Raw genomic sequence first — 11,001 nt, 5'->3', positions numbered from 1 at the left:
GCAAGTAGAGTAGAAAACAAAAATAACTGGCATTAGAATTAAGGAAACTAACATACATGAATTAAAAAAAAGTTGAATGAAAGAGAAGAGTTAAAAGATCACTACTGCTTAGGGGTACATGGGCCAGATATCCCACTGCTCAGATAAATAGCACATATAAGAGGAGAGGAACAGACTTCATAGCCTCTGTTCTATAACCCACCATGTACAAGATACAGACATCCCACTATTGTGAAAACACTATAGTTTTGTTCTGTATATTCCCTCTTTGAGAACCATTCCTCTGGTATTGTGAGCTAATCAGATATTCTTCTTTACCTAAGGGAGGTCCACGGATTTTTAATGAGCCTTATTTAAACTCCTGGCTAAGAAAGGCTGTGATAAAGGCATGTGTGCCATTTGCAAAGGCCTGTTCATTAAAGGCAGAGGCTCTGCTTTAGAGGGACTTGCATGAAGAAGAACAAAGCATCTGTGTCAATCTGCTCATACAACACAAGGTCCCCTCATGGTTCCTTCCATATAGAAATTAATTCCAACCATCCATTGTTAGCTGGGTTCTGATTTCCAGCTCTGTGTGAACCAGTGTTTTCAGGGGTAGCTGTACCACAGCTGAACTCGGGGTGTGGTAACCAACCCACCTGAAGTCTCTGCATGCCACCACTTTACTGCCTTTTTGTCTCTTGTCTTTACTCAGAGTTGTAGGAATACTTAAAACAATGCAGTACCTTCTACAGATGCAATTCAGTGCAATAGAGTGCAATGCAAAAGAGTTAAGAAGCAGAGCTTTCAGCTGCTTCAGTTGCCAAGCAATGACTCCTGCGCCAGTAATTTGTTTTAGTATCACAAGAGGAAATTACTTGGTTTGCCTAAATTCCATCTTGGCAACAGCAACAAAAAGACCTATTGATAAAGTTCAGTTTTGTTTCCTGGCTGAGAATAAGTTTCAGTTTCTATTCTCCCTTACCATGGCAGCAGTTTCATTTCTTCTCTATCAGCTGGAGAGTGTATAAAAAGATGGGCTGAGCAGTCCCTGAGCAGTCCCTGACTGCTTCCCCGGAATTCTCACCAGCAGCAAGCAGCATGTCTGACCAGAACGTCCGCAACGCTGGCTTCACTCCCTCTGGGATCACAGGAGGATCCCTTGCTTCATCACTGATGTCCCATGAAGCCAGAGCCTCTGGGGGAGGTGTGCCTTCTGGTGGCCCCACTTCTACTCTCCAGGAAATGGGTATGACCAATTCTGTGTGTGATCCTGTGTGTGGTTTTGTGGTTCGGTGCATAGGATCAGGCAGCTGTTCCTCCTTGAAAAAAGCTTGCCAAATAATCTCTTCTCTCCTACATTTCTGAATGGTACTGGAGAAAGAAGATTCCTCCATTTAACTGTGTGCAATGAGCAGGATATTATTGAGGGTGTTTTCTGTGTGTGCACATACTATGCATGAATGAACATATACATATGTGGTCTTAATGTTTATTTGAAGTTTGTGCTATCTCTCCATTTGCCAGGAACCATCAAAAATATGAAGAGTCATGATAGCAACAAGCAATGATGCAGTTATGCAAGAACATGATTTGTGTGGCTACATTTCATATTAATTATCATATTTCCATTACTCTTTACTCACATCCATACAGGGGGAACTCCTAAAACTCTGTAGAGGAGAGAAATTAGTTGCAGTCCAAGAGACAAATTCATGAAGGGAATGTATGCACACCCTTGACATCCCCTATCTAAGTGCTAAAATAAGGCATAGCTGCCTTTCACATGAGCTAACCCTGCAGGTGGCTGCTGTTCTGCTGCTGCCTGGGAGCAGTCCCTGCCCAGACAACTCTTGGCACTTGTTTAACCCCAGATCCCGTGGGATTTGTGCACAAGGTACTGTCCCTGCAAGAGCTGCCTGTGTGATCTGATTCAGCAGGCATCCTCTGAACAGGCATGCCTCCACAGAACAGAGTGCCCCCTGCAATCCTGCTTTACTCAGCAGCTCAGTATTAGCTCTCTGACCTTGGATAGAGGCTTCCAAACCCCTTCTGCCCTCGGGGTCTCAGGCCCACATGTCCCATGTGTCAGAGGATTGCCAGCCAGCAGGCTGATTATAGGTGGGCATCTCTGCCACATTGGTCTACCACTGGTCTACTACTGCCAGAATCAGCAGGTACAAATCCAGAAGATGGAGCTGAATGTGACTTCTCCAGCCATAAAATGGGTGGTTGACCAGGGCTCAGATTCAGGGCATCTTTTAATAGCCAAAAGTGTGTTAAGCTTGATTAAAAGGAAATAAGTTGGAGTTTTTATTTTACTATATGATTTACAATGCCAATATTATTAATAGAGTGAGGCCCTCTAGGCAGTGAGTGACTAGGTGACATAAGGGTCATTCAGAGACATACTGCATCTGACTCCTGTGAGGCATTTTTTAATTTTCACATTGTATGATTTGAGTATAGGTTGCTGAATACAGTGTTTATTGAATATTCAGTAGGAAAGAGCTTAAGGAATAGTAGCAGCCAAGGGACAGAAGATGAGAGAAAGTCAGGAGAGGAGGGGGACAGAGAGAGTGAAAAGCAGACAGGAGACCTGCTCTCAGGCACCACACTGGCTCAGCAGCAGAAATCCTGGCATGCAGGAGATGCCAGTTGCTCACTCTAGTGATAAGTTAGGCAGATGCACCAGCTCCTTCTGTCACAGACCAGGGTGGTAAAGCACACTCATAACCAGTGGCAAACTCCTCAATGGAGATGCCCCATAGAGAGTGTGAAGCTGTCAGTTCTAAGCTAAAACACTGAAGATTTTTATCTCTCTGTGTGCTGGGAATTTTTATAAGAAACAGAAGAAAAATAAGCATTTAACTATGCCTAGTTTTATTCTTGCAACCTCTGTGTTACTATGGACTTTTAAGAAAAGCACCATTTTGGTGAAGAGAAGTCTGCATGACTCAAGGAAACCTTGAGCCATGCCGACAGGAGATATTCCAAAAGAGCTTTTATCCATGTGGAAAATGCTAGCTCTGTAACATTGCCAAGACAGGTGTGAGCTTTGGCTCCCTGCAGCAGGAGAGCTTGCCACACATTCTTTGCCTGATTGAGAGCTAAAAGGGCCTGATTTCATTTCCGCAGGTGCTCACTGAAATCTCTCCAAACACATCTTCTTAACCTTTTCATTCAGACTGTAACCCTTCCTCCCCCCAGAACAAACATGCTCCAAGGAGCCGCTGATTCTGCAGTGGGGCATGAGTATTGTTCAGTGTCACTTTACAGAAGATGCTATAACAAGCTCATCACCAAAATATTTGAGCATCCTCCAGGAATGCTCTAAGCATTATCACTAACATTTGTCATCACTGATGCTTTGCTCCTCTCCCAGGAGAAGAAGAGTTTGCAAAGGAATGTTTTGCCTGGGGCTTATTTAGACTGAGGTGAAGAAATACATATTAATTGGCCACTGGCTACTACAACTTGTGGTACTTGAATATTACAGGTATCTATTACAGGTTTATGTGAGGGAAAGTGAAGTGAAAGGAACATGTTCATCACCTGGAATAGAATGTGCAACAATTCCTAGTTTCTACAGAAGTTTGTTCCACAGTCCTCAGGCAGCTCCAGAGAAAAGTGCAATTTCAGCAGAGGCAAACTGTGCTGAAACTATTTTGGAGATCCAGGTTTATGAAAAACAGTCTGTGTAAGAGCCATAGATTTTCTTTTTTTTTTTTCTGGGGGCTCCGCAACAGTATTGATACTATCCTTTCCCCAAGGTGGCAGCTAAAAAGCAGTGGTGGACTGACAGAACAAACCAAGTGATCAGCAGACACCTTGCATTTTGATACATTTGCCAGCCTTGAATTGTTTTAAAACACAGTAGTTTGTAATTGTCCTGTAAGGTTCCTTCATTTTTTGCCAGTAACATGTCCTTTGTCACTGTCCTAGGTGCCAGGGGCACAACCCACTCATCAGGTTACACCAGCAGCGGGATCTCTGGTGGATCCAGGGCCTCTGACACAATGTCCAAGGAGGCCACAGCTCATGGAGGTGGAGTTCCCAGGGGAGGCACAACTTCCACTGTCCAGTCCATCTGTAAGTGAGAGCCCTCTTGATAAAGATAAATTAACAAATGAGTTCTGAGCACTCAGCAATACTTCAGTTCATTTACTGTACGCTTACTAGATGAAGGGATGCAAGTAACAGGAGTGGCTGGTTTGTATTTGAAACAATATTTCTATGGTTTGTTTCTTTAAACTTGGTGGGAAGATGAAACTGAGGAATTAGTGAAAATAACTTTGCCATAAACTTGCAAAGGTATGAGTGGACAGCAGATTCAAAAATCTGAAACACAGTGACAGAAAAAAAAGCCCAATGGACTTTTAGATTATGCTTTCATCAGCACCACAGTGACAGTTCAATAGTTCTTTTTCAATTACAAATTTAGCATTAAACCAAGGGCTCCACACTTGAACATGCAAAGCAGATATAGTGGGAAAAAACAGTGAACCCTGAGAATGGAGTCATCAGACTGACAGCCAGGAATCATTAGTTTACTTCTTGGAGCATTTCAGAACAGCTTGGCTTTCTTTCCTTTAAAGGAAATGCAATGGGTCAAAACCACAGGAATCTGCCTGCACTTACCGGCTCAAAGCAGAGAACAACAGAAATCTCCCTCATCACTCTGCCAGGTTAATGCTACCCAGACCAGATAAAACAAACCAAGTTATGAGAGAGCCTAGTCTATGCCTGACTGCATCAGTAAGGATGCTAACTGTGTTACTAGGATCCAGTGGGATTAGGAAGAGCCTTGGAGGCAGGATTGAAGTTCTTAATTTCAAAAAGTGTCTTTCGAATAGTAACAGAGACCTTTGATTTCTGACCTGGGAAGGTTTGTAGCCAATGCTTTTATGCTCTGTATATTTTCCTGTGCTGCAACTTCGCTTTTTATTGTCCTCACAATTTCTCTGCATTTCTCCTTAGCCATGGGTGGAAAAGGAGGAAGACGCTGAATAGAAGAAAAACATCTGTCCAAACCTGCAAGCAGTTCATCCTTCACCATCAGCTTTGGCAATTTCTCCCCTTCTATGATCTCCCTGTTATGAAAGTCAAAGCCTTCCATGTACACAAATAAAGTTTCTGTTAAAATGATGGATTCTTGCATTAAATTAATGGGGACAGAGATGAGGTGCAGTTCTTTCCTTGATTAAATATTCTCTGAAGCACAGACAAACACAAGCCAATGGAAGTTAGGGTACTTGGACTGCAAGGCTGCCTTAGGAAAATCCTGGGTTTAGGAACACTAGGCTCTTCAATTGCAAGTAGCTTGCTATGTTTATTTTACAAAAAGTAATTATAGTGTAAAAGCCATCCTGTTGTGAGAGAGAAACATAGAAATACTCAGTAAGGAGGAGTTCCTTCTGGATATACTTCTATTAGGCTATCAAATTAAATTCTACTTAACAAAAGAGACACATAAGCAAACAAAAACAGGTCTCTGGACTGATTTTTGTATACCTCTAGAGTTTTTAAGATCCTTTTCACAATAATTTCTAGTCTGAGTTTGCTTGCAGCAAGGCATCAGCTTTGTCCCAATCAGACTGAAACTGCCCCTGCAAACTTATGATGGGTGTGAACAGGTAAGGCAGAGAGCCCATTTTCTGATGCTGGTCTCACTGTTGGGACTTTTTGCTGTTCCTCACACCTGACTCCTTTCCTTCATGTATGCTTGTGCAATGATGCGTCACCAAAGGTAACATTGTGCATCCCATATGCAAACTCCCATGTACAAACGACCCCACACTTTCATCTTCCTTCTGTCTTTCTGGCTCCTCATCCTCCCTACTCTATCACCTCCCTCCCTCTGTATTTCAAACAAAACCACACAGCACAGCTTCTTCTTCTCTTCTTCTCCACTCCAAGAGGGAGGGAGAGAATGTCACAACTTCAGGTCATAAGTTCAGAGGTGCTGGATTTGGGGACCTGCAGTCAGTGATCTTGTCCAATGACTCCTGTCACTCTGCTTGAGCATTCCCATCTCAGCTGCACTTCTCCACAGCTGGGAAATGTGTTTGCTCCCATGCACCTTACGCTGTCAGATATGGTGACAGCTTCTCCCTGCTGCCTGGAGGGAGTCCATATCCAATGCACACAAGAAGTCAGGGTTTGTCTCCACCAATGTTGAAGCAAAGTTGAATTATATGTCAAGTGGTGAAATGCTAGCATGGAGGAGAGACTAATGAAGAGGGGAAGAAATGTATCTTCACTTGCTGTGCTGCCCAAAGCATTAACAAGCAACTGAAAAACAAGGGCTTCTTTTCACAGGCTAGAGGTGATGTCCTAACCAGGAGCTATCTCGGGCAAATGTTTAAATGTAACCAGGACTTGAATTCATAAAATCATAGAAAGATTAAATTTCAAAGAGACCTCAGTGTGAGGAGAATGAGGGCAGTTCTCTAATCAAACTTCTGTTAAAGAAGGGTTAACCTTAATGTTGGACTTGTTTACTTAGGACTTTGTCCATCAGATTTTGAAAACCTTCCAGGAGGATCCATCCTACACTGTCTTTCCTAGGTCTAATGCAGCAGCCTGGGACTACTGAAATACAGCTGTGATCTACCAACAGATATTTTTCCCCTCTATGCCTTTAGCACTGGCATGATTTGAAGCCAGAAGGTCTATCCTGGGTTTTTCCCATTCAGAAGTTTTTCTCCATGTGCAAATGCCAAGTTATGGTCCCAGAGAAAAGCAAGGGCCTTGATCCCCACAAGCTGACATTCAAACAACTGCTTAGCACTGATGGTGATGATGATGATGATAAATGAGTCATAAGAATGAAATCAGTGTAAGAATGACAAGAAATAAAAAAAGTCAAGTACATACATAACTCATCAGACAAACTGAAGCTGTATTGTCCAAGAAACAATGTTGGACCATTTCATGGCAATTAAAGACCTTGTTTCTTATTCAAAGGGGGGAGATTTTAAAATGGGTTTCAACTTTAATGTTGTCATTAGTTGACCTCAGGTATTTTTGTATTGTTAAAAAATGACTCACAATAATGAGAGCTGACAAAGGTACTTATGCCTAGAAGAAGGAAACCAAAGCAAGGATGCTTAATCACTTATCATTTCACTTTTCAACTTTTACATAATTCTAGTGTTAAAAGTTTGAATTATTTTGTCATCTTTAGATTTTGTGTTGAGAACTAACCTAGATAGCTTTGACAAAGCAGGGAGAATTCTCAGCTGCATTCAAAATCCCTTCACTGAGTCAGCTCTAATAGGTCTGCAGGAGAACAAAGGTACAAGCATCTCCCTGGAAGCCTTTCTCGCAGACTGCTTCAGCTAATTCTTCTGTGCAGAACTACAAATTAACTATTTATATATTTAACAGAATATAATTGGAAAGGTCAAAAATCAACAAATATTGCAATTTGAATCCTTCATGTCTCTCAATCAATCTTTGCACAACAAATAGACGGAAAGAGAGAGAAAGGAAAAAAGGCAGCAGCGTGTGATTAGCAGAGCAATAGCACTGGAGCAAGGCACTGCAGAGAGCACATAGCTCTCTGCACAGAAATCAATTTCTCCCATGGGATGAGATCAATAGTTGTCTGACAGGACACTATGCAGGCAATTTAATAGCATTTTATCTAAATGAATCTATTCCTCCCCCCAACTGGCCTCACAGTTCATAAGAAGTCTCTCTCAGTAAAATAGATTTATTTATTTTTTATAATACAACAGGAAAGTATTTATCATTCTGAAGACACTGCCATTGTCTATTAAAAATCATTTATCCCTGTTAGTTCCTTGTTACCTACCACTCTTTCTCAACATCTTTATTCTAATTAGCTAAGTCATGGACACAGCCCATAAAAATCACTTTCAGTTACTCTGGAAAAATTTTTCTTACCCCAAAACATTCTAAACTAAATAGCAGCTTTTCAAGAAAAATAAGCCCACATAGCAAGCAAACTCAGTTAACTCAAAGAAGTATTGGTATCTGAAATGACATTTTTATGCAACAAAAAAGTTTATTTATTGAGGAATTATTTATATACAGAAATTGATTGTCCAGTGGATCTATTTTAATAGTACTTAATAAAAAATAAATAATAAAGTCAATCTGATCTTATTAGTGGATATCTGTGTGAAGTAAATGATAATGAATGAGAAACCCTAATAAGCATAATTCCAAGGATGGATCTTTGTCACTCTGGGAGTTTGGTATTGTGCCCCAAAGGCTCTTGTAAATCCAGCTGCAGTTCTTGCTCATCATTTAGAAGATTAGGGGCTGATAAGCGACAGTCAAGCCTTATTAGAACAGGCTAAGGCAACGGGAAACATTAATTGGGTAATTTAATGCGCAAGGAGACATTAAATGCCTGTATTGTGGTTCAGATGCTGTTTCCTCTGTTGATTTCTTCACGTCTTGTTCTATGAAATTCTCACAAATATTGGTGGAGAGGGTGTAAGACAAAGCCTAAGTTTAAAAATATCAAAATACTTTTGTTATTTCCTGAGGCTTCCCTTTACTCCTTGTGTTAATGAGGGACCCATCAGTAGCTCCTGCTCTTGCAAGCAGAAGAAAGAAGACTAGTCCCTTGTCCAAGGATTCTTCCAACAAAGGAGGGGAGGGATCCATGGTCTAGTAGCTCTCTGCAATGAAATGCTCTCTCATCATCTTGTTCTGGTTTTCCTCACAGTGTGTGCATAGAGCAGGAGCCCTGCAAATCTGGCAGGGAGCTCAGACACTCTTTTCCTGTAGAAAGCTGGGAGCACTTAATAAAATCTTCTTCTCTTGCACTGGTTGGGAGGAGATGTAGAAATAGTTTCTGGACCAATCTTCCTCTGGAATTAAGGAAGATGAGAGGAAGGTCCTGACATAGCAGTTTCTTCTTTGTCTAATGCCAGAATGAATCCACTTATGTGGATGGATTTGCTCTGTTCCCTCAGTGGTGGATATTGGTGGCTGGAACACTAAAATCTCTCAGTTACATACTAGGTCCTGATTTGGGTCTCCCATTTTAAGACTTCCTTCCTAAGGCACCTTTCCCACAGCTGAACAGAAATGAAAAGAGGTGATCTGACAGTGTAAAAAATTCAGCATGGAAAGGGGACAGCCTTTCCTTTACCTCACTGACCTAGGCACTCTTTGTTTCTCATTTTCTAGTACTGCAGCTTGGGTGATCAAGGGTGATAATTCACGGACACTTTGTTTTAATAATTTACTTTTGCACAATTTAAATATTAAAATGCATTTCAAAGACATGCAAGCCTCATTAATTTCAAATAAACATTGTACATTGTGCTCTGTTTAACAGCATTCAATCCCACTCTTTGTAGCCATGGCCTCTCCCTTCCACCAGCAGCCTGGCACTGTTCCTGCTGCCAGCAAGTTTCCCCATGTCCATGGCATGGCCTGGGAGGCCACTGTGATTTTATTTACTATCCCTAAAGTCATGGAAGCCTTGGTAGAAGAGGCAGGGTCCACATACAGCCCAACACATCCCCTCCAGCGCTGCATTAATTTGGTGCTCTAATTGCATCTCCTCAAGGGCTGACCCAAACACAGTGATCCAAGACTGACCACAGGACCAGAAACCTGGAACAAGCCAAGCACATTCCTTACAAACCAGTGACTGGGTGTCCAGTGGCTGGGTTACACAGGTCAGTCCCGCTCCTCTTCAGGGGAGGAAGAGTCCCCAACTCTTTCTGTGGGCTCTCATTTCACTGAAGTTCTAGGTGTTGTAACTGTTGTGAAAAGCAATGAAATCATGCTGACTGCCCACAATGGTCTATTTCCTGAGAACCCCCCATATTAAAGAGACACCTAGCAATTCCCTTGTAATACACAAAATTTTTAAAAAATCATAATTCCTATTATAGTAATTAACATTAAATCATTCCCCATCCTTCTCTGTATCTCTTTGGGGTAATAGCAAGCATTAAAATATAACCTGGTTCTGGGCTTATCTAATATAAGTAATATTTTATGCAAGCTATCTTCTTTTTACCCATTGTTCAGTGGGTGTTGTTTGTGGTGTTTTTTAAGGAATATCTGCATGTGAAAATAAATAAACACATACATTTTCCTCAATGTAATAAAATTTCATAGAAAATACTGTTGCTAAAGAAATTACATATGCCACAAAAACAGTTCTTAAAATTCAGATGTTGCTTTTTGCAGTCTTTTGCTATTGGAATTTTCACCCAGCCAAGATTTTTACTGGCCAGTTTTCAGCTACCTCTGCAATTTATGTTATACATAAACAGCTCTGATTTTAATTGCTATCAACTTCTTATACTTGATAGATGGTCTTAAACATTTTTTGCCTCCAGAGACTGCTTACTTTGCCAAGTATTGACACACTTTCAAGATTTATACTTCTCTGAGGAACAAAGTTTACAATAAAATGTAATGTATTCCGTGGCTGTGAATGGTAATGTTGCTAAACAGTCCAAAGATATTTCACAACTGATAGTTATTTTCCTCTCACATCCAGCACTGCCCTCCTTTAGTACTACTATAGATTAAGGCTTTTAAAGAAAAGTCAGATCCCTAATTTGCCTAATTTAGTGTTTCACAGATCCAATATGACTTAATTTATGTTTCTTTGCACTAGAGCCATTATTGGACTAATGATTACACTTTCATTTTTCCAAATAATTATTTTAAGAGGCTAACTCTTGTGGAAGGGATTAATTCCCTTCTGGGATTGGAATAACCCCTTTCAGAGCTCAAATATCATGCCGCAGCCAGAAAAGGGAGCAGTTACAGGACTGTAGACAACAATGTCAAACATACAAGTAGTTACTAACTATTGGACAGAAAAAACTCAGTAGATGATTGAAGTCACATCTAGATTAAAATATCTGGATTGGATCCAGTTTCCTGGTAGCAATCATGGGTCACAATGCCCAGAGAAACCCCAGAGGGCAAAGAAAGTTCTCAGAAATAATACATCAGTTTGTACCATCTCCATGAAACTGCAGAAGTAGCATCATCGGGCTCTAGCAG

The 11,001-nt window shown here is 41.1% G+C and overlaps 1 protein-coding gene across 1 annotated transcript; it reads left to right on the top strand.

Annotated features, from left to right (window-relative positions):
* Positions 1 to 1,015: 1,015 nt before the first annotated feature.
* Positions 1,016 to 5,127, top strand: LOC128942683 (interferon alpha-inducible protein 27-like protein 2B). Its single transcript, XM_054285291.1, has 3 exons — positions 1,016 to 1,228; positions 3,925 to 4,071; positions 4,960 to 5,127. Exons 1-3 carry the CDS (start codon positions 1,081 to 1,083, stop codon positions 4,986 to 4,988), a joined length of 324 nt encoding a protein of 107 aa, XP_054141266.1. The 5' UTR covers positions 1,016 to 1,080; the 3' UTR covers positions 4,989 to 5,127.
* Positions 5,128 to 11,001: the final 5,874 nt, after the last annotated feature.

Source organism: Melozone crissalis, unplaced genomic scaffold, assembly GCF_028551555.1.
Source record: "Melozone crissalis strain CALT ecotype California unplaced genomic scaffold, PUWL_Pcris_2 ptg000042l_1, whole genome shotgun sequence".
In the NCBI taxonomy this organism is placed as follows: Eukaryota; Metazoa; Chordata; class Aves; order Passeriformes; family Passerellidae; genus Melozone; species Melozone crissalis.
This window is presented reverse-complemented; position numbering and strand designations above follow the sequence as displayed.

Excerpts from the sequence above, each read along its gene's own strand:
- LOC128942683 (XM_054285291.1), top strand. The coding sequence starts at position 1,081 with ATGTCTGACCAGAACGTCCGCAACGCTGGCTTCACTCCCTCTGGGATC. Across the intron at positions 1,229-3,924 it reads TTCTACTCTCCAGGAAATGG|GTGCCAGGGGCACAACCCAC; the intron begins GTATGACCAATT and ends TCACTGTCCTAG. Across the intron at positions 4,072-4,959 it reads TTCCACTGTCCAGTCCATCT|CCATGGGTGGAAAAGGAGGA; the intron begins GTAAGTGAGAGC and ends ATTTCTCCTTAG.